At 41.8% G+C, this 21449-nt stretch overlaps 1 protein-coding gene across 1 annotated transcript in view; it reads left to right on the top strand.

The window, feature by feature from the left end:
- Window positions 1-21449, top strand: part of agmo (alkylglycerol monooxygenase) — a 42719-nt gene that overhangs the window by 1604 nt on the left and 19666 nt on the right. Inside the window, exons 2-6 of the mRNA XM_023802699.2 lie at window positions 3750-3880; window positions 4774-4925; window positions 18820-18923; window positions 19558-19653; window positions 21380-21446. Coding sequence (XP_023658467.2) covers window positions 3750-3880; window positions 4774-4925; window positions 18820-18923; window positions 19558-19653; window positions 21380-21446 — 550 coding nt within the window. The remainder of the gene's footprint in view (window positions 1-3749; window positions 3881-4773; window positions 4926-18819; window positions 18924-19557; window positions 19654-21379; window positions 21447-21449) is intronic.

Below are 21449 nucleotides of genomic sequence, written 5' to 3'. Positions count from 1 at the left end.
ACTTACCGCATTTTACTATTTGGTTTTTAATTGCTTGAACTCCACACATGTTTATCATTTAAAATGACCAACTTACATTTTAACATGTTTCTCTAAACACTTAACCACAGCTCTTTCCAGTGCAGTCCCTGTTCTACTGTGATTGGATGACACATTATTTGTTATTGTGATTATGTTACGTGGCATATGCTTGTATGTGCTGTCAGCGGATCTACTCCCATTGATTAGTAACGTAAGATGTATAGTATATGAATGCTTCATTAGGTAATACATTGGAGAAAATAGATTATAGAATAAAAATGCTGAATTTCATTTTTTTTATTTGTGATTTGATATTCAGGCTAAAATAATAGCAAAATGATTATTTGCAATAAAAGGAATCAGGGTTAACACTGTAATCCAAGGCCTCCCTTAGAGAATTTTAGGATTATTTGTGCTTAAGTTTTGTCTTCTCTATTATGTATTGTTAGTAGATGCTTCCAAATGGTTTAGGCTTCTAAATATTTTCTTAAATTGCTCAAAGAATGAGGCTGTGAGAAAGCTGGGATTTTTATGTGGCAACTCAGCTGTACTTCTGTTTTCTTACTGAAAACCCCTCAGTTCACAGCACCCACCCCTAACCTGTTAAAACTACACTCTTTTGGGAAAACACAAACATCTGCTGTACAAATGTTGTCATTTTCCCAGCGAGATCTAAGTTCAAAAACATTTAGGCAAAACCATTCAGTCTCAACAAGTTTCCACAAGTTTCAACAAGTTTCCACAATATTTGCCTTTGTGTTTGGGGGGAAATAGGCTGCCTTGAAACTTATACATAATGCTGGGAGAGTTTGGTATGAATACTATAAGACAATTTGGAAATTATTATTTTTATTTTCATTTTTCACACCAATTGACAGATTGTTTTCTTTTTACTTTTTACAAAAGCCTTTAGCAACAGTAAAATAATTATTTTATAAGAATGATAGAAGTCAGGTGTGGCCACACCCAGATTTATCATCTGCATCCCTAGTCATCAGTTTCTACCACTGAGCAGCCACCAGTTAAGCTGGGTACACACTAGGCTGACAGCAAAAAATAGCACCAACCAAGGATGCATAACTTGGATGGTGGTTGATATATAGTATAATCAGAGAACTCAGTTTCACCAATTAGCTTTGATGATGCTTCAGCTTGCTCAATCAGCCAAAACAGCGCCAAGGAGGACCAACCGTGTCCGAACTGTACCGCCCACACCGGTGCTGCTGACAGTCACCAGCTCTCGCTGACGGCCTGATGGTGTTCAATGGCTGAAAATCAGCGTGGTGCTTTCCAGCTTTTACTGTTAGCAACTCCCACCCCTCAATTCAGGGCCTACTCATCATACCTATAAATGCCCACCCCAGGATAGCACCCTGGTAATGCTACTGATACAAGTACTGGAAATTAAAATGACACTAACATCTTCGCCAATGAGCCCCTTGAGGCCACTTAGTTAACCTGGGTTTCATGGAGTCATCTCTTGGGCTCCACACTCACAACGTGAAAGTTGAGGTCAGCAGTGCTGTTTGGAGACAAGCATGGGAATGTAGAACGGTATCTCCTTGGTGAGGAATGAACCTGAGTTGGAATACATAGATATAATCCACCACGTCTTCATGCACAGTGTGGGCTCTGGAACCAGGTCTATTGGTCGGGGGCTGGAGTCTCCTACTGTGGAGTTTCCCAAGGTGAATGACCTTTGAGGGTGCTGGGATGCCCAGGCTGTAAGCCGTGCAGCTGGGAGTCCTTCTTGGTGACCTAGAGGTTCCCTCTAGCTCCGGGGAGGAAAACTGGCTGCTGTTTGTGTATATGCATGGAACAGCAGTTTAGAGTACCCAGCCTTCCTAGAGTAAAGGGATCAGGTGCTGGCAGCCATCGCTCCTATGGTCCAGCTGGGAGATTACAATGCTCTTGTGGAGAATGATGGAGACACTTAGAGGAATGTGATTGGGAGGAATGGGTGTACTTGTCCACAGAGTGCCCACTGATATGAGCCTGTGAGTTTTGCTGAAAAAAAGAGACATAGAGAAATGTACTGATCAGCCCCTTGGTGGTTGAATGGATTTATTACATTGAGAGCATACCTGATAGGCCAGGAAGACCTAGATGAGCAGTTTGGGTTTCCTAGTCATATCTAGCTTAAGCTTCCATGCAAGATGAATTCAGCTCACACATCCAGATCAGCTTCTCCCATGTGCCAAGTAAGTAAGTCCGGGGGCATTGAGTCTGAATGGGGCCGTGTTCAAGGTCTCAGTCGTGGCAGGAGGGGCAAAGAACCAAGACCAGAAGGCAGTTGGTGCCTGTCATGATAGTAACTTTCTGATGTTTTCAAGCAGTTTTCCTGTCTTTCCATAGATTCTCATTAGGATTCATGTCAGTCTAGGATATTTGGGACATTTTCTGTACTCTTCCTTCCCCTGAAAGCCATTTTGTCCAGAATTTCAACATAGCTCTGGCCTTCCCCTTGATTTTTATGTCATCTTTTCCACCCTATTTTGACATCTATACAGCCTTGGTCAAGCTACCTATATTAACAGAGCTGTGGTAGGAGACACTGAAGAGCTCATTGACAGCTGTGAAATAGGTACAGTGATCAGGTGTTACAGAACAAAGATTTTATGGCTGTGGGGTTTTTTTCTGGATCAATAAAAAAAAATCCAAATTCCGAGAGTTGCTGCAGGTTCTCGAGTTACCCAGTGATCACTATAAGTCAGGCCTACTCCTGACAGGATTTTGCTACGTGTAATGCTTCTCAGCATGAACTGGAAAGTTTGGTTAGGGGTGAAGAATCAGAAAAAAAAAACTCTGGAGATCAAGCTTCACTCTGATACTGGTACTCGGCTGGAATATTGACAACGTGTAGACAGGCTTGAAAATCGCTGTCGATTGGCACTCCCCAAGAAATCCCAGAGAGCTGAAGGAAATCTGTTTTGAAGAATGACCATGAAAAGACACCACTCTGATGGTGGAGACCTGTTCAGACCGACTTGCAGATTCAGGAGTCTGAATACTTATGCAGTCAATATACTTCCATTCATTTCTCTTTCAGTTCCAGTACCTGTCAGCATAAGTAATCTTTCCATTACAGATCTTCAGGTGGAACATTCTCAGGTTTTTAATGAGTTATTCTTGAAAAGCTTTGTCCAGAGGTATAAATAGTTTTCAAAAATGTGCATGCATCATTTCTCTGCTGCATCATGGTTGTGCGCTCAGTGCATTTACAAGATCACTTGATGTCAGGATCATAGTTGAAATAAAAATAAACAAAATAATAAACTTATACCTTTAGAAGACATTGTTCAAATGAATCCAAAGCACATCACCAAACCTAAAGCACATTTATTTTCCATCCATACCTCTTCCGTCCATGTATCCTGGTCAGGATCACAGTGGGATTCTTTTTAACTGGCAGCTTGGTAATTGATCTTACTTCATCGAGTTTCAGACCGGATGTGCTGTAGTAAAATAACCCATTCACCCATCTTCCAATCACATATTATGACCAGGGTTGGGGAGGGGGAGTTGCAAAAACCTATCCCATGCAGCAGTGGGCTTAAGGTTGGGGTGCACTCTGAAAGAGAGGCCAGTTATTTTCAATCTTCCTTTTATTTATAATCAAACACTTGGGTCTATTATGGCATCTATGCAGTAGTTAGTGTGACTGAGGGAAATGGCTGTAATTCCATGTGTCTGGATGATGACTTTCTCATATTTTCTCCTTTGTCCAGGCCACTCCCTATTTCCTGCTGTTGATAATCCTGGAGCAGGTTCTAGGCTGGGCAAAGACGGGAAAGTTAGTCATCAGAGTCAACGATGGAATCACCTCTGTGTCTGCTGGTGTTATGTCCCGGCTGTCAAAGTAAGTCAGTTCAGGCACTAAGAATCTCATTTAAAAAAAAAAATGTTTGATTTTTATTCAGGCTGTGACGCAACAGGCCTCAATATACAGTTTCTGGCATTTAAACACCTTGATTACTTTGTCTGAATTATGAATGAATTGCTGAATATGCCTGATACTCTGAACAGCAGGCAGAGTTGAGTGATTCCAGTCCTGCAGAGTTTGAAGTCCTGCTATGTGACAATCCTGGTTCAGTTACCCAATGGTTTAAATATGAAACAGCAGATGAGGATCTGGGCCCATAGTAGCCTGCAGTATTTCGTTGTTACAGTAAGATATCTCTAATAAGGACAAATCCCAAGCAGTCATTTGAAAACATAGAGTTTCAAGGCAGATTTTGTGCTTTCTATTTAGTTGACAATGAGTTCGTGAGAAGCATTTTTAATTAGCTACATTTCTGTCTTGTGCTGTGTATTAACTGTTTTTTTTTAACTAAAACTTTTTAGGTTTTGACATATTTTACAGATTGTGACAGGTTTTATTTCACACACCGTTTTCTTAATGTATTTTTAGAGTATTTTTCTCAGCATCTCCAACCTACAGCTTGGTTGCAGAAGGTTTACTGCTATCCGTATTACAGTGACTTGCGAATTCTCCCAAACTGCGACAGAAAAATATTTTGAGCATATTTAATATGTCATATTCCACAGAAATGTTTCCAGCCGTTGTCGGAATAAGCCTTTTAGCTGAGAATATCAAAATGAGGGTTCGATCCTGAACCTGTGTTTTAGTGTACTTATTTTAAAACTTGTAACTTTTTTCAGAACATTATTAGTTGTGAAAACTTACCAGTATGCACCTGCTTTTGTGTTTAGTGGGGCACAGCCTTAATTGCTGATCTTTTTTTCCCCAAGACTCTTTGCAAAAGGTCTAGAAATATCTTGCTACATCTACGTGTGGGACAATTATCGACTGCTGGAGCTTCCTTGGGACTCCACTTGGACCTGGTGGCTGGCCTTCCTTGGTGTGGACTTCGGATATTACTGGCTTCATCGTCTCTCCCATGGTCTGTAATTAAAGAGTTACGCTGCTCCATATTTTTACTCAAATAGTTTTTTTTCTGTCCTAAATGTTACGGTCAAGTCAGGAGTTAACAATGTAGTGACCTGTTCCAGGGAGAATCTGATGAGGTCACCTTCATCTTTGGAGTCATAGTGCATGAAATCATCGCAGCTTTTAAATTCTAGATAGAGTACTTAGATGTCATGTATGATTTTCCATTAAAATCATACTAATAGGCTAATGAATTGATAATATGTAGTCGATTTTTATTAGACCAGATTGAATTATTACGAGTTTTATGCACAAAGAAGAAAAAATGTCAACACTTGTCTTTGATTTTGCGTTGTATCAAAGCCAGATCTCCCTGTGGTCCCCTGGTTACTGTTACCCAGAGATGTTAGCCTCCTTTCAGCACTGATCTCTACGTAGCCATAATTTATGAATTTTACATTTACAAATTCAATGGAAGATTACGTGAACTAAATTATGTTATTCATTTCCAAGTGATGTTTTCATTTTAAATGCTGAAGCCACTTGTGTTATGGTGAAATATTTCACAATTATTGCTTCCTCTGACCGCCATTGCAATACATATTAGTTGATTCATGCACTCCTTTTCTGTCTAAAACCCAAAAGTGTCTTCCTCAGGAAGACAATGGGGGAAATCCTCTCAATTCAAAATCATAATCCAGTTACAGCTTCTGCTAATTCACTATAGTGTATGAATCATATGGACAGCCAACAGCTTCCTGTTATGGGTCCTGTTTTAATATCAGCACCTGTTCACCCTGTAAAGCATGTTAAGAAGTAATTCGGTTTTGTTATTTAATAATTTGCTGATAGTTTTCTAGACCCTGTACAGGCTTATTTGTTCAGATACTCTCTCAAGTGACAATTCTATTTTGGATTTTAGCGTAATTTTATTTTTCTGAACAATTCACATAATTTCTTGCCCCGTCCTCTGCTTGCCCTTAATGTACATGGTGGCAAATTTGGTGTCAGTGAGTAAAACCGATGACTCTCATTACATAGTATTGTCTTGTCTAGTTGCAGATTATGTTTGGAAAACACCCGGTGTTTGATGCAAAATGCTTGAGGGATTGGAAAACGATATTCACCATTTGTACAAGAGTGAGTGCGGGTACATAGGAATTCTTTGGTTTTCATATATAATACAAGTGAAGCAGCGATAGGGGTCAGAGCACAGGGGCCCGTGATTCATCCTGCCTCCAGAGGAAGCTTTTTGAGGATAAGGGCCGTACTCATAGGTCTCCAGGATCCAAAGCGGCCACCCTCCAGATGCGGACAGCCGGGCACACACGCCGACCCCGCAGAACCACACAGCGCCCCAGTGCAGGCATGAGGGCCCACACGCCGACCCCGCAGAACCACACAGCGCCCCAGTGCAGGCATGAGGGCCCACACGCCGACCCCGCAGAACCACACAGCGCCCCAGTGCAGGCATGAGGGCCCACACGCCGACCCCGCAGAACCACACAGCGCCCCAGTGCAGGCATGAGGGCCCACACGCCGACCCCGCAGAACCACACAGCGCCCCAGTGCAGGCATGAGGGCCCACACGCCGACCTCGCAGAACCACAAAGCGCCCCAGTGCAGGCACGGTGTAAGGGACCCTTAAACCTTCAATAAAAGGCCACCTTTTTTGAGCTTCTGCCTTCTCTTAACAGCATTAGTGAGGGGAGGTCAAGCGCAGATGCATAATTGGGGCTACTGACTTACCACAAAAATCATCCTTAGTATCACGCTAGCATAAAATGCGGTAATATCCTGTTTCTGCATAGCGTAGCAGTCAGCCGAATCGGAAAAGGCACTTCATTTAGCGTCAGTCCGTCTTGGGGGTGACAGCTGTCTCAGGCTCTGGACGTGGGGTTTTGAGGGCCATTTATCCAACTTATAATGTCAAAAATTGAAATGCTGTTCTGCCGTATTCCTTCTAATAACTGCAAGCATGGCTTTTACAAAAAGTATGTCAGGAAATAAATTATATAGAAAAATTATAATATGTAAAATAATACTATTTATAATTATAAGATATCTTTTTTACTTGAATGTAAGAATATTGGGAGCACTAAAATTAAAGTTAAAATTAAAGATAATTAAACATTAAACGCAGTGTCTACTAAATAATACTGCCTGTTAATGCTAGAACGATACTGATACGTACTGTAATACTGGATTATTTGGTGGACAGAAGTGCACTTGAATAATAGAAACATAATGTGCAGCTGGACAAATACTCAGGGTTAGTATTGGTGCAAAATATGAGATTCCTCAATGAGAATTTTATATCAAAATTAAGCAAAGAATGTAAAGTGTATGGAAGTACAATTAAAGTCATTTCAAATAGCAGAAATGGAACATCAGGCAACCATTACCTTTAAAACAATAGGAATGACTGTAAAGTATGAAGGCTCAGTTTCATTAGTCTTGTGTTTTTTACAGCCATCCCCGTATTTTCCTCCTCCTAGTTGTGCCCTTGAAAGATGGTGCTCGTCGTTAAGAAATGGAAACTACAAAGCAGGCCACTGGCAGAGCGCGTTCAAAGCGAAAAAAGTCTGTGCGGCCTTTATTGAGGTCGTCTTTATTGAATCTAGGGAAGGAAAACGCAGACGCAGAGCCACCGTGGGCCCACTGCTCCTGGCTTTCAGCTCCGCGTGAGAGAACTGGGCTTTGAATGGAGGCACATTCGATGGCCTCATAAAATACAGTGTAATGTGATTCCTGTCTCCAGTAGTGAAACTGTTAAATGTGATTATAAAGCACTATTACGTGCAATCATAATGCACCGACCTTGTGTAAGCACTGTATACTCAGAGAAGAAAAATGCCATGTTTTTAGTAATTAGCAGCCAGTTTTGCTGGGTAGGTATCCAGTGGAAAATATATGAAATGCATCTCAAATTTAGGCAGGGCTCTGTATTGAAGGTGCAGAAGGAGTCAGGACGATGTTGAAAGGCTCACGGCTAATCGTACGAAACACCGCGTCTGGCACAAAAGAACAACATAACTGGAAAATGTTATATTTATTGCACATGAAAACAGAATAAGTGCTTTGCAGAGCAGCCCCCTGTGCCAGCTAACATGAGAAGCAACACACGAGGTTCTCAAGTTGCGTCGGAGTTGCTGTTTAAGTAATAAAATCGTTGGACGGTCATGGGGCCTCCGGTCGCCTCATGTGTTTGAGTGGCTTTTAGCATGCAAGCTGGCTAGCTAGCTGTTATGTGCAGTGTATTGCGCACTGTACATGTGCAGTGTGTTTGTGTTAGCATAGCAGGCCCCACTGTTCTGACTGCTAGCACTCTTCCAGTTTTCCAGTGCCTGGGGCCGTTTTAGTTTAGTGCTGTTTTTTTTCTTCTTCTTCTTTATTTTTCCAGTCGCCGTGTTATTTTCCAGCAGCGTCCCTCGTTTTTCCAGCCATCTGTCCCTGCCATCCTTCTCCGAGAAGCCGCGTGCATGCCACGCGCGACTCTCGCCCCGTCGGCTTTCAGACTGCCCCGGCTCCGCATTCTGCGCCAGCCGCTGGCCTGGCTTGGGGGGGTGTTGTCATCACACGGGCGGGATTTGCGGAGAGGGTAATGCCACTGTTAGAGGGAAGCGATCGTATCCTTTTCTTCCTCTGTGCCAGAGCCCGGGTACGGCTGCTCTGCCTCATTGTGCCGTTTGCCCCGGCGGGGGGCAAAGACATTCTATAGCTGTGGCTGTGAAAAAACAGTTTCAAATTAAAATGACATTTTAATGTGTGCAAAATGTCAAGGTCCATACTTATAGTGACTAACGTCCATAGTCACCAGGCTCTGCTCTTTTCATCCAGTCAATCAAAGATGAAGCATATTGGTAAGAAAATCTTCGAGAGGATTCCGCATTAAATAATGCGTTTATATTATTCCAAAAATGATTTGTTGGTATGAAGAATGCGTGGGAACCCTGCAGAATTAGAGCCAAGTGTGAGAGATTCCATCTGATTGGACATGCATCTGACCTCGTCTAACATGATTGGGATGTTCAAAGCCTGTGTGATTATGCGTGAGTGGCTTGGCGTGCATAGAGAAGACAATCTTCTCAACTAGCCACAGAGGCGTCTGGAGCATCCCAGCCAGGCTGCTGGCATCGAGCACAGGGAGCCAATTCTTCGCAAGACATACATGCAAAAACGCACCTTCTTTAGTAAGATAATAGTACATAAATATAGCATGCTTTCTAAAATGGCTTGACTTTTACAAATAATAGCAAATTTACAGATACAGCTAGATATCCACATACAGGCAGTCCTGGGTTAAGAGCATCCAACTTGCGGACAACTCGTACTTATGGACATAATGCATATTATATAAAAAATTTGAGATAAATACTATGGTTCGTAATAATGAATGCACGCACTATTTGTGGCATGGGCTAGAGGTGCAGTACAATACCATAGTTACTTTTATTATTACTGTATCACCGTTATTATGTACTGTATTATTGTCTTTCCAACAGACCTACAAATCCGACTTAAAGACAGACTCAGGCGACGGATTTCATTTGTAAACTGGGGACTTCCCTGTACTGATTTCAAGAGAAAATCAGTTGATCTTATTGAATTATTTGACAATTAAGTGCCTATATTTGCCCTGATACTGAGCTGCCAGGTTTTATTTTTAGGATCAGGGCCTGCAAAGCTGGACCATCACTCCTGTTTTATTGCTAAATATCATCTGTTATACCAAGAACCATCTTATACCTTGATTGTCGCTTAAAAATGAGCTCAGCTGCTGGCCTCTTTGATGCTCTTAATATTAATACTGACGTCCGTGCGACTTAAAAGTAAAAAAAGAGCCAGTGACCTGCAAGCCTTGAAAAGCTCTCTGTTCGTTCTGTAGCATTTATGATGCCAGTGTCTTCACAGACCAGTTAAGGGCAGCCAAATGAATATTAAGCAATAATTGCTTATTATCACTGTGTGTGAATGCTAGTGCTGCATTTTGTGTGAATATATAGCTAAAGTATGAAGGTGCTGTCTAAGTCACAGCTTACTGTCATGGGGCTTCTGCTAGCAAGAATCAAGCTCTTTTGGGTTATATATAACCAGAGCTGTTGAGCCGTGAAAACACGTCCTGCTTGATTCAACAAATCAGCAAGATGGCTGCTGTGAAAAAAGCCATTAAACATCCCATAGAGTCCTATACAGGTATTTTGAGTGACTGATACCAAATAAAATCAACACCCGCATCACATGTCCTAGCAGTTTGGAACATTTCCGAAAATAGGAATTAAGCACCTTAAACAAGCTTGGATAAATTAGGAAGCTGTTCTGGGCTGTAGGTGCTTAGTCATGGTCCTGCGTGTGCCAGGGTCCGGCCTGCCCGACTGCCGCAAAGGCGGCTGGTTTTGAGATGCGTAACAGGTGGCCCCACAGACACCGGAATGGGCCATAAATGCTGCGTCGGACCCCCGACGTGGCTATGGGCCTGAGTCACTCCCCTCGCTGTGATCCTGCCGTTTATAGAATGTTACGCTCTTTCGCTTTTATCATTGGGGGGCTTGGAGGCCGCTGGAGCGTTCAGGCGGATCCTTGTGTGTGGGCGGCTTTGCTTGTCCGTGGCCCCCGTCACAGTCCGTTTGGTCCCTAGTGTCCCGGGACTCTATGCCATTATGAGTCATGCCCACATGTGGTTATGCGTTGGTATTATCAGCATCGCCCCGCATGCTACGTTATATACGTATTAAATTTAATGTCTTTACTATATTTAGAAATGGTGTGAAGAGTACATGACTATTTAAAGTGTGCAAGTAATACTTGTTTTGAAATTATGTATGTGTTAGTAAGCCTTGGGTGTGAAGCATAACATTCTGTCTACACTCCTGTACCTACTATACATTTAAAGCGTAATGCATGTCATTCAATAATGAGCATTTAAGTGCAATAACATTTGCCTGTAACAGTTTGAGTGTCCAGAAAACATCATTATTTTGGTGAGAGTAAGGGCCAAGTCTTCTCTTGGTTACAGACCTTCGTACGAAAACAAAGAAAGATATTTTGAGGCTTTGTAGTGTGTCACAGGATGCAGATTTTGATAGCATTGTTAGAAACGGAAGTCCCTAACTAGTTCCTAACCAGTTGGATTAATTAAATCGGTGATGGTTATACTTGGGTCTTTGTTCAAGTTGGTGATGTGCAGACCTGGACGTGGCACAGTGGGTTGTGTCACTGGTGCCGCTCTTCAGAGCGCCCCTGGCAGAGCGAGCGGCTGCAGCAGAGACAAACAGATCGCGTCAATGCCGCCGAAAGCGGCCCCGGGGGGCCCCGTGGCTGGATGTTATTGTTTTAAGAAGAAATCCTCGGCTGATGTGGCGACGTTAACCCTGACCGTGGGGGCTTCATAAATCTTGGCCCTGACTGGAAGTTCCTGGCCGCGCAGGTTGGAGGGCGTACAAAAGAATGAGAGCGGTCAGGATGTGGAGGCTCAGAGCAGCACAGCGGAGGCGGGCCTTTGGGACCCTGCAATAATATCAACAATGGCCAACTATCTGCCGTGGCGCGGTCTGCCGGAGCTGGGGCCTGAACGCGCTTGCGCCGCCGGGATCTCGCTGATCTCACCCTCCTCCTCTGATCCCACAGGCTTGGATTCTACTGCCCTCATGTGCTCTACTTGCTTAAAAGAGCCCTGTCACGGTCCTGAGTCCTCGGTGGGCCACCTTCGGCTGACGGCCGGAACTGTTGCTTCGCCCTGGGACTCACATGCTCCCGTTTAGCCGCATCTAGCCGTTCCAAGGCCACAGACTGCTTACCCTGAGTTTTTTCCCCGAAGCTCTCAAGGTTACCTGCGAAGGCAGTAAATTCCTCAATTCGAGACTGAAGGGTAACCTTCATATTTTCTTTGATATTTTTGGTATTGACCGAATGATATAGAAAAAAAATAACAAATGATGAATAATAATGAATGATGCAAAAAATTTAAGAATGAAGGTAATGCTGGATTGAAGTGGAACTTTTTTTTTTGCAAATCAATGCTAATACAGTCATCCATAAAGAATTGGCGGATAAAACAAATGACACCATAAAAAGTAGACGAAAATGTCTTTTCCAGGTGAATTATGTATTATATTATAAAGGGAAAAAATTGTGGGAGGGAAGGTGATGTATAAAAATGTAATAGACACATGTGGATAGGGAATGATGTACGGTCCCTACCTCTGAGAACAGGAAAGGGGCACTTTGCTGGGATTAAAATATATGTCGGAACAATGGGCCTGATTTTTCGGTTCTCGTTTTTATTGTGCAGCGCTAATTCGTATGGACAGGGACTCGTTCACATAAAGGCTGTTTTTAATGCAGTAGTGCCGTCTGGGAAACATTCCTAAATCTGAAGCACACCTACACATCCTGGGGTTTGCAAGACAATGCTGGGGCAAGCACATTACAACATGTAGTGTAGCACAGAATAGTCTAAGCTTTATTGATATTAAGCATCAGTGTGGAGGTCGTTCTGCTGTCTCACACCTTTAGGGTTGGGCATTTGCATTCTGATTTTTTTCTGAGTGTTTGCAGTTTGCATGTTTTTTTGTAGGTTTCCTCTAGTTACTCTGCGCTCCTTCCACAGTCCAAAGAAGCGGTGAAGCTAATTGGTGGCTAGGAACGGGTTGTGCTAAGCTGACGTCATAGTCCGAAGTACACATAAATGAAAACGAGGCGGCGGCCATTTTACCAGGGAACGCGCAAATAAGAGCAGCAAGAAATACCCAAAACTAAGTTTCATTTGTATACCTTCCATTCGTAAAAAACAACGTAAAGATACAGAAGAACTACCGGAAAGGCGACAGAAAGCTTGGCTAAAAGGGATTGAACGATGGTGCCGTCAAGAAGGGGCACATTCTTACATTTTGTTATAGGCAGAGCTAAATATAGTTACATTTATTCACCTTTGGGTACTTTTGTTGGATGGAAACAAATCAGATGTACTGTAATTTGTAATGCTTTGAGTGATTGTATTTTAATTGTTTGTTTATTTATTTTTTTTAAATGAGTCTATATAGCCTCACGAAGGGGAGGCATCTTCACTTTTGGTCCGGTCATTCTGTTACGGATGGCGTCCGGGAAAGCAGCACAAAACCGTGTCATCTGGTAAACGGGATTTATTTGCAAAAGACAGAACCACAGGACATCACGCAAACACAAAACTTCAATGACAGGACAGGGGTAACACGGACACGGAAGCACTAAATACACAGAATCAATTAACAACAACTAGACACAGATGAAAACACCGGGTTTCCACATGTGGTAAGAAGGGGGCGTGGCACACAGGAGGATCGGACGAGCAGGTCATGGCACTATCACCATCGTTGGCAGTAATCTAAGGAACGAAGCTGCTTTGGAAATTGGCACATATTTCCTTGACATAAAGTATGTAGTAAAATAGGCATATATTACTGACTGAATGTCAGTATAGGAAGGAAAACTACAGCGATTAGCAAACAGCAGTAATGTGCCCTAGAACTTGTGAATTAACTTGCTAGTCTGCAAGTGGCATTGTAGTCAATTTCAATATGCTTGCTCAGGCAGTGGCACGCTGTGTTTTGTCATGTATGGATGCCTTCATTAGCGATAAATCAGGCTAGCTACTCTTGTTCCTAAGGACAAAATGAAATTTCTATCAGCTGCACGTAGGAGTTTTTATAGCCATTGAGCCTGTGTAAAACTTGACGTTGCATATCATGCATCACGCCATTGGTCCTATTTTTATTTTTTGAGTGTATATGTAAAAAAGTTTCTTTGAGTTTATGTTCGGCACCCAAATGTAGGACATAGCAGGAATTTCACACATTATGATAATTTAAGAAAGTGCTATTGCCTCATTCCGTGTTAATTTAGATTTTATGGTCAACTGTGGTGGTAGATTATTTCCTTTCCAAACGTTAGAAGAAATGGCTAAGCCCCCCTTTGCCTGAACAAAATACAGCTTTTTATGGTCCTGAGCACTCGCTATAAATTTTGTTTATATGAATCTTTCTTTAACACTGAAAAGAAACATCAAACTTTCTGCATCTCAGCAACGGCATCTTCGGCATTCCCTGGTGAAATGGCCGCCACACCCAAATTGTGATGTAATACGTATGTAGCTTAATACATCCCATTGCCTGTGGAGTTTGACATATGTGTGTGTATGGGCCCTGCGATGGACTGACATCTCATCTAGGGTTAACCACAGTCTGGAAGGCCTGAATAAAATAAGCTGTTAGAAGATGGATGAGTGATGAATTTTTCGGTTCTAAAGAAATAATGATATTGTACCCAGCAGTCATATGAAAACTATCCATATATACAAAGGGTTTATCATATATTCAACACTGCATACTGAAAAAGGCAATTGTAGTGTGTGCCAGTAATGTCTGCATGCAATGATACAGTAGCACAATGTTTAAATGGTGATCAGTGCTTATTTTGCATTATTGTTCATGCATAAATAAATAGAATCCCGTGCAGCACAGTAGGAAAAGCATCCCCACATATATTGTGGAAGCGCTGATACAAATAATTGTGGTGACTTTAAAAGGCTCATTGGAAATGTTGAGCATACACCGAATAGCCCTTGTTTCAGTGGGTAGGAAAGGAAACATGACCATTTAAGCAAACACTTGGAGTGTGCTTTAATATCGAAGCGCCGCTGACCTCTCAGTACGGGGTATGTTGTTTTGGTTCGCCATACTCAGCGTCAACGTTAAAATGTCGACAGCTACTTTTATCATAAACACGAGGGCGCAGGGATGTAAATGTGGGTAAAAACTCCCTCTATTCCTATCCAAGGAACCGAGACAGTCTGCTGCACTAACATTAAATGGCTTGTCCACTTTATTGGGGCATGGTCTTTGTTTGAGTTAGCCTCTTGTGAGGACTTTGTCCTGCTAGTACCAGAGGCCTTTACAGGCCATTTATAATATGAATGACAGGGTGACTGGCTCCTCTACGGAAGGCACAAATGATATTGGTGTAAGCCTCTAAGAAAGGTACAAATGAACAATTAGGCTAAACTTGGTTTTTCCTTATTGGCAGAATCTTCGCTAAATAAAGCTATTTACCCTCATTGCCTGTTCAAAGTTCAGAAATAGAAAAAAAGTTTTAATATCAACATTATTTTTAGGAATCTACAGGATCAAATCTGTTTTGATGCAGTCGACTGATTTGAATCCCGTGTTTCATACGCCTTGTGTATTTTTGTATCGGCTATAATCGAAGAGCAAAGTTCCAGAAGTATCCAGGATAAGTTTTCAAGAAAATTTCAGTTGGATTTTGTGAGTTTTGGCAAATGTAACGAACGTTATTCATTGGTATCATTGAGGACTGAATGAGTTTTGGTCCCTAATACTGTAACATGAAGAAGTCTGACATAGGTCATTAGTGTAGTCTCAAAAACAACAAAAAATAATGGACCGAGTGTTGGAAATTTGCTTTTCCGTTGTTCAATGAGTTTGATTGCAGTGGCCTGTAGTACTGCTGGGCCATATCTTTGCCGTAAACGCAATCTATGTGGTCACTTCATACTACTACATACTACTTCATACTACATGTGGTCACTTCATACTACATGTAGGGACAGTTTGTGCTCCTACAGTCGCCTTTTGCAATTTCAGTGCTCCCATCCTTATTCCGGTGAAGTACGGTGGACAGTCTGCAAGCCTTGGCGTCCGCTGTTTGTGGGAAAAGGTTTTCTGTGGTAGGGGTTCTCACCATTAAAGAGCTTCCCATCTGAACGCCGGCTGCCAAACTATGTGGCATCCCGCTGAGCTGGAGGAGGGAGGACACGGGTTGCAGTGAAGCCTAGCGGTTCATGCTTCCTACCAGTGACACTCCGCATCAATCTTGCGCCTTGCTGTCCAGAAGCGGGAAGAGGGATTGCAGAATCAAACAATGGCTGAATTATCTGCCTGGTGTGTGTGTGTGTTTTTTTTATGGGGCAGTTATTTCGTTCACGTGTGAGATTTGACAGAAGGAATTGTAAAAGCCCACATAAACGTCTTTGAGATATCGAATACTAAGCCTTTTAGGTTTTTTAAAACTTTATAATGGCCTTCTGACCTTAAAAGCTTACCAGATGACAAGGTTGGTTTTCTCTGGTTTTTACGCTTCTCGGTCAGGTTTTTTGAAGCCAATTTCAGTTTGTTTTTGCAGCTTTTTTTAATACATTTATTGTATTTTTTAACAACATCGTAATAAGGTTATCAATTTTGTTGAAAATGTCTCATTCCTCCGTACTGCTGGTGGCTGGTCTGAGTTGCCATAGCAAATCAGGGGGACCCTCACAGTTTCTAGGTTCGTACGGAGTCCACTCACCCGATCTGGAGGTCTCCTCTCAGCACAGTGTAACCTCGGGGTCAAACCACCAGCTTTGGCAGATGCCGTTCTCGGTCTCAGCCCGATCGAAAGGAACCCACCAGACAACGAGCTAGAGAGCATGAGGTAGACTGTGTGCACTGCACTTGCTAAGGGTGATTTCGTTGTAAAGTTTAAATTTGTGGAATAAGAAAGCATTTTTATACATTTTATTAAATAACATCTAAGGATCAAGGAGGTTATTACCGATAATTAATTTCATGAGCCAATTGCCTCTACTACCACTTTACTAACATTTACTTGTATATTTGACTGATTGAATATTTTTTATATATATTTTATTTATATCTATATGTTCATTGACTGGCTCATAACTTGACACTCAGTTTTTATGTACATTTTATGGATTTCAATAATATTGGAATATCTCCTGTGATCTAGATTAGCATTTCGTAGGACAAGGTCACAAATAATGTGCATGAATCTATGGTGAACAGGTTAACGGTGATAGGAAATTACCGTGACCTGTAGCTAGAGAGTTTGCCTTTTTATTATATATTCAGGTCGATTTAGAATGAGGGCTTAAACCTGTATAAATGCCGTCAGTGTAGCGCCGTCAGCCTTACGCAGAAATTTAATGTCAGTGTGCTGCCAGAAGTTATGGGTAATAAAGCTTTGAGTCATGATCGTTGGCCAAGGGGCACAAAGAAACTTTAGCACGGAGATACAGAAAAGTGGATGTTTCTCGTAGATTTTGGCCCATGAGCACACCCAAGCTTAGCAAAAAATAAAAAATAAAAAAGTTGAGTAACTCTCGTAACGCTTGTGAAAACAAATTGGCATAGCTTTTTCCGCCATGATTTTTTTTTATTTGAGAGTCTTCCATGAAATAGCTAGGCCTGGTTTCTCTGTCGCATGTGTGCCGCACTTCAAATATCGCTACCCAGTGAGTCATCCCCTTTGATCGTTTCATTAACAACAAATTTAACACCACATGAAACATATAAATACACTTCTGTTGTTTGGATAAAAATAACGCATTCCAAAAGAACCCAAAGTACTGCTCCCAGAAGTATTGGAATAGGAAGTGCCTGGAGTGTGATAGCTTATGGCAGACGTCACCATATTTTCGGGGTCCTTGTAGACTGTTGGATGTGGAATTAGGGGTGTTGATTTTTGACCATGCTGGGAATCCCGTGGCTCTCTGTCACGGCGGTTTGAACGGAGGTACGCAGGGCGGCATTCCTCCCTCGGCTCTCTGTTTGTTCAGGTGGGCCGCATCGGGCGCGCTTAGTTTTTATTTCGCTCCGTTTCGATAGGGCTTCCGTGTTTGGAAAGAACGCAGAAGTGGCTTGTCTTTAGGCCTCACTCTTTCGAAGTGCCCCTTTCAAGGTACAGTTGCTGTCCATCCCTGATCCCCTACTAGGTCTTCAGATGTGATTGCATTGTAAAAATAATGATGATTTGGTTCTGTTTTTGCGGAAGTGGTAATTGCTTGTTGAAACCACATCTGTTGCATTTTTTAAATAAGGCCGTGTTATTTGAACTCCTAAAATCAAACTGGAAAGGCAAATTATTGGCTGCCTTTTGACAGAACTGACACAAATTATGTTAGCTCTGTTTTGTTTATTTATTTTTTTTGTTACATTTAGCATGAGATCCTTGCTGAAAAATATGCATTTCATGAGATATAACCTACACGGACGCTGTGGTCTGGCCAAAAATATAGTTAGTTCCGTTTTTTGGGGGGGCCAAAGCATTTGGTTTGCCAAAGCCTACAGGACCGGTGGTCCGGAAACCTCCAGTGAAACTTAACAAGTGTGTTCGGCTGGATACTCATATGAAGAGTCGGGCAGAGATTAATACTGCAGTATCATGACTCTGCATGGGCTATTCCTGTGTGTTTGCTGGCTGTAGGTAAATGCTTACTGTTTACTTACCCTGTCATGTTCTGCTGTCATATCGTACAATTCATATCACTATAAATAAGGCTGCAAGATTTTTTTTCTTTAAACCTTGCTTTATACAGATTACTTTCCCTGTAAAAACTGAAATTTCTGTTATTCCATTATTCATTCACTGTTCTATTCTACCCTTGTGTTTTGGGATTTTATATCTCCTTTTTGTTGACAGTGGGATGTTTATATGGTTCAGAAACAAATTACAAAAGAAAATTTGGAACCACTGGAGATATCATGGAAACTGGATCTGATATCAACATGCATTTTTAATGTCCCAGTAATTTGTAGTTTATATAATCTTTGGTGACAACAGAAATGCTTTTCTGCCCTAATGAGATTGCAGGAGCTTTCTGGACCTGACACTCACATTATTCACTATTTAGCAATCTGCTTCTGATAGCCAGACACTACCCCAATCTCAGCTGTCACTGGTCTACCATGAGAAACATTCAGGACGTCAAGATGTCAAGATAAAAAAAATGGTACCCACCAGTGTGATTTTTGTCTGCGTTTGGGAAATATAAAATATGCTTAAATATGCTGAAAATTAGATCATTGATCATATTTGGTCTTCAATGAACGTTGTGTTGCATCCTCATCGCCCTGCAGAGATGAACATACTCTGGGCTGCCCACCAAGTCCATCACAGCTCAGAAGACTACAACCTCTCCACAGCGCTGAGGCAGTCTGTGACACAGCAGCTGGGCTCCTGGGTAAGACGCACATCTTCCACATCGCAAGACTCAAACGTGGCACGTTCTGTAATAAATGCTACTAATGTTTCTATATAAAAAAACAAGTTTTATGTGGAGTTTAGCCAATACCACTAAAGTTAGAGCTGCATGATATGGGGAAAAATTGCAATATTTGACATTTTTGCAATAAATATTGTAATATTTATAAAATATCTAAAATAAACTATAGCCCAATAGAATTTGTTACTATCTACCAATAGAATTTGTTGAATAAGCTGGTGATGTTGCTACGAGTTGTGCCAACACAAAACAGTGCTGACAGATCAGTTGCTTTTTGGTCAATATCGTCTTCATGGAATCCGAAATATTTCCGTATAGTACTTAAATTTCCCACGAACACGCCACATTGTCCACGAGTGGTAAACACGCAATGTCGATATTAACATCGCATATCCTGCTGGCCTAGTTAGCAGTTTTTAGGAAAATTTGGCTGCTACTTCAAAGAAATCCACGGGAATTCTGAACAATTGTATTGTAATTTGATTATCTGGTTGATGACATAAGAAAAATCTAAGTAAAGAATTTCAGAACATAGAATTCAAAGTGTAAGTCACGTACCGTTTTGTGAGAGCAGTTTCTTTTTTCTGATTAGATCTTCTACCTCCCGATGGCCTTGGCCGTTCCTCCCTCCGTGTTTGCGGTCCACGCCCAGTTTAACCTCCTGTACCAGTTCTGGATTCACACAGAGGTGAGCCCATGCACGTTACATCCATGCTGCAAACCAAACTACAGCTCCTACGTATGAAGCTGAAGGTACGTTAATATCTAGTGACTGTAGCGGCAGAATACTAATAAACATAATAATACTAATGAATCATTATCATTATTGCCCCTGAAGGAATAGCTTATGTATATTGATTTTGCATAATGCTATTTGTACGAATTTTGTACGAATGCTAGAGTATTACACTAGTAGTTCCATATGTCTTCAAAGTAAAAAATCTCAGTGACTGTTAGATTTGGGTTTTATGGTTCAGTCTTTATAATCCACTCATGTTTGGGGATCACTGGTAACTCTACACCATGACATGCCATCCGCACGGAAACTCGTACCGCAGCCCGGACTTCCCCGGTCCACCTGAGGTGCTACCGCTGGCATGGAGGCCTAAGTCCGTCGCGTTTTCTGAGTCTGGCTTGCAGGATGTACTATACTGTGGATAACTGGAGGCGACCATGACGAACGGCGCCTCAGACCCATTCAGGATGTAGACATCATGTTCAATGTGCAGTAGGGAGACTGGATATGTATCACATGCAACACAAGTGGATAAATTCTTCATTCCTCAGTGGCATCCAGAGGAAATGCTGACGAAAAGCACTTCACGCACCTTGAGTCTCATTTATACGAAGGACATCCGACCTTAGGGATGATGTGGCTTTTCTCCACCGTGCATTTAAAGACTGCTCTCCAAAGACGAACACATCTGTGCCTGGACGCAGGCATCGTCGGGCACGCTATGGACGGCCGAGTGTTATTTACTGCACTGTTGCTACATCACAAGGGTTCCACGTGATTGGACGATAAACAGATGACAGAGCATCTTGAGAAACTCAGGGGAAGGGGCTTTGCCAAGTGTCTGTCTCCCTCAGTTCCTCCCAGTAGATTCAGATTCAACGAATTTATGCTCGCGTTCATAAAATCAAATCTCCGCTTAATAAAAACTAATGACACTTAATAAAAGCTCGCAAACAGAAGCGTGACTGCACTTTTGCCAGCCGTCACAGTAATTGTAGTATGCTATTAACGAAATTGTGAAGAGCTGTGTTTTTCTAAAGGATGTAATTTGTTTTTATGTCTAGATTCTTTGTGCCAAGTAATTTATTGGCAGGTAGCATGTCATTTAAAAGAGATTAGGTCTATACATAGTTTGAGAGGAGGCCGTTAGGGTCCCTATGATTTCCAACCCCTCCTGTTTTTGCCTTGTTTCCAGCAGTCTGACTGCGCTTAGCAAACATTTGGGGTCAAAGCATCTGAAATAAGCTTTATTCTTGATTATTTACTAAGCTGCCTGAACTTGATGAACTTTCGGTACGTTTAAGTCTGGATATATACTTTACCATCATCTACTTTGTTTCTTTGTAAGATTTTTTTTTCTTTGACCAATTATTATTCTCATTATAATGGCTATTTTATCATTCTTCAAATAGTTTTTGTAGCTTTACATGACATATTAGATTAAAAATACACATGCTGGAGTGGAATTCTACTTGATAGCGATGTGTTTACATAGTGTCAGACAGAAAGTACTTGTAATGGATTAAAATGGAATATTTTAATTCAATATTTTCCCAAGATCAGTAGTCGGGATTCAGTGCTTAGTAAGAGCATCATCCCAATATTACGTGAGAGGGATGCTGTTTCACGCTCTCAGCAAATCGTTTGGGCCTGCAGTAACCCCGTCTCCCTCCTTCAGTTAGTAACCACCCTGGGACCCCTGGAATGGGTTTTGAACACCCCCAGTCATCACCGGGTTCACCATGGTA

This window comes from Paramormyrops kingsleyae, chromosome 9 (genome assembly GCF_048594095.1).
Source record: "Paramormyrops kingsleyae isolate MSU_618 chromosome 9, PKINGS_0.4, whole genome shotgun sequence".
Classification (NCBI taxonomy): Eukaryota; Metazoa; Chordata; class Actinopteri; order Osteoglossiformes; family Mormyridae; genus Paramormyrops; species Paramormyrops kingsleyae.
Note: the sequence above shows the minus strand (reverse complement) of the source record. Positions and strands in the feature narration are given on the sequence as shown.